Below are 2050 nucleotides of genomic sequence, written 5' to 3' on the forward strand. Positions count from 1 at the left end.
ATATATATATATATATATATACGGGGTGGATGTAAGTATGTGTGTGTAAGCACTATTTGAGTAAGTTTCAGGCAAAACTTGATGTCCAAGGCAACGTGAATTTTATGATAAATCTAGCTCTACTCTCAGTAGTTTTGAATCCTCTTATCAGTAAATATTCTGTTGTTATCCTTAAACTATTAATGTGTATGTTTGTGTATATGTATATGTGTATATTTTTATGCATATATAGGTACATATATATATGCGTGTGTGCGTTTCTAAATATGTGTGTTTGTATGGTTCTTTATCAAGGCTTAAGTCAAGATAGAAGGCTTTTTGTTTTATCTAGACATTGACTGGAGACAAAACATTTGGTAAACCGAAGAGCGGAAAATGAAAAATATTCTTATAGATTGTCTGAAACAAATGGCTGTATTTTGTTTCTGCATGTTTATATATCTATATATATGTACGTGTATGTGTGTGTTTATGTGTGTGTGTATATGTGTGTGTGCATATGTGTGTGCATATGTGTGTGCATGTGTGTGTGCATGAATTCGCGCCTGTGTCTATTTGTGTGGGCGTGGGTGTATGTTTTTATGTGTGTGTGTACGCGTGTGCGCGCGCCTGTGTGTGTGTGAGAGTGTTTTACACTAAATAATTGAATAAGCTAACAGTCCCTTCCTTCATAGTGTATTTGTTGTCCGTCCAAATTATGAGTTATGAAACATCAAAGTAATAGTCGTGGCGGATTGAATGAACAAATTATATTGACATATGATTTGGTTTCGTGATATCACTCGTAGGTCAATTTAATGGCACCATCTACAAGCCAATGACAGAGCTACTGCACAGTCGTTCGACGTGCAAGAAATAGCGGCCAAATCTCCCTTAAAACACACTCCATCCTTAGAAATAAGGAAATCACATGTAGATATAATGTAGTTTTAGACACTTTTAAAAGAACAGGATGACCATGCATTAAATCCCTTTTGGAAAATCACAGTTGAGCTAGGAGTAAACAACGATGACAACAAGATCAAGAACAACAACCACAACAGTAACATTAACAAAAATACCATGCTGACTTTCAATACTTTACTGCATAGTCCCAATACATCTTCCGTTTTAACTCTACATGATAGTATAGAACAATCTAATTTTTACTTCCAAACAAGTGATTACTATGTGTGTTTCACCCTGGTAAACCTCGTCACCAGAGGATAGTTTCAACATGTTTGCATGTCAGAAATTACATTTATAGATACGGAAAAGGAAGTTCAATATATTTTTGGTTAAGACTAATTATTTATATGATAAAAATATAAAAAGTTAGAGGAAAAAATTCCTGAAGGCCGTTGGTATGAATTTGAAACCTTGAATTAAAGGGTCTTGGATTGAATGCCGCTCACAATATATTTTCGATTTGAAGACATTTTCTTCTGAGCGAGAGACGATAGACAAACACTTATGGGCAGATGTTAACATCGTTGTAGCGTGCCTTTCGTGGATTTTACTCTTTTGTAAGAATTCAGCTCATACCTCACTGCTTATTGTGATTGTTCTATAGATGTTCTGAGAGGTTATCGTCTGGATAAACTCCACGAGTTTGGCAGGAACTACGCTTGTAAAAGCTCATGCAGAGTAACGTAACTCTGTTCTACTGTCTAACATCTTAAACAAAGGGTCGACGGATTTAACTTTCGCTGATTTTGTCTACCAAATTATAAGGCCTTTGCTGGATTGTGTGTTGAACAAATTTTTAACACTCTGAGTATCATAAATATGTACGTGTGTGATATGATGCTATAAACGTAATCGATAATACATTTATATAAATAATAATTTATATGGAAATGGTTAACTAATTGTTTTCTTTTGTTTCTAGGTGGTCTCTGGTGCAATCGAACATGGGACGGCATTATGTGTTGGGATGACACTCCTGCATCAACAACAGAAAGACAATCATGTCCTCATTATATTCATGGTTTTAAAACATCTAGTAAGTAGTAACCGAGCAATTTTCTAAAACCTACGTATATATATATATATATATATATATATATAT

General features: G+C 34.4%; 1 protein-coding gene across 1 annotated transcript in view; it reads left to right on the plus strand.

Annotated features, from left to right (window-relative positions):
* Positions 1-2050, plus strand: part of LOC106876948 (glucagon-like peptide 2 receptor) — a 363581-nt gene that overhangs the window by 280563 nt on the left and 80968 nt on the right. The window contains exon 3 of the mRNA XM_014925716.2: positions 1871-1984. Within this exon, the coding sequence (XP_014781202.2) occupies positions 1871-1984 (114 nt within the window). The remainder of the gene's footprint in view (positions 1-1870; positions 1985-2050) is intronic.

The sequence above is a fragment of the Octopus bimaculoides genome, chromosome 4 (assembly GCF_001194135.2).
Source record: "Octopus bimaculoides isolate UCB-OBI-ISO-001 chromosome 4, ASM119413v2, whole genome shotgun sequence".
NCBI classification, from domain to species: domain Eukaryota; kingdom Metazoa; phylum Mollusca; class Cephalopoda; order Octopoda; family Octopodidae; genus Octopus; species Octopus bimaculoides.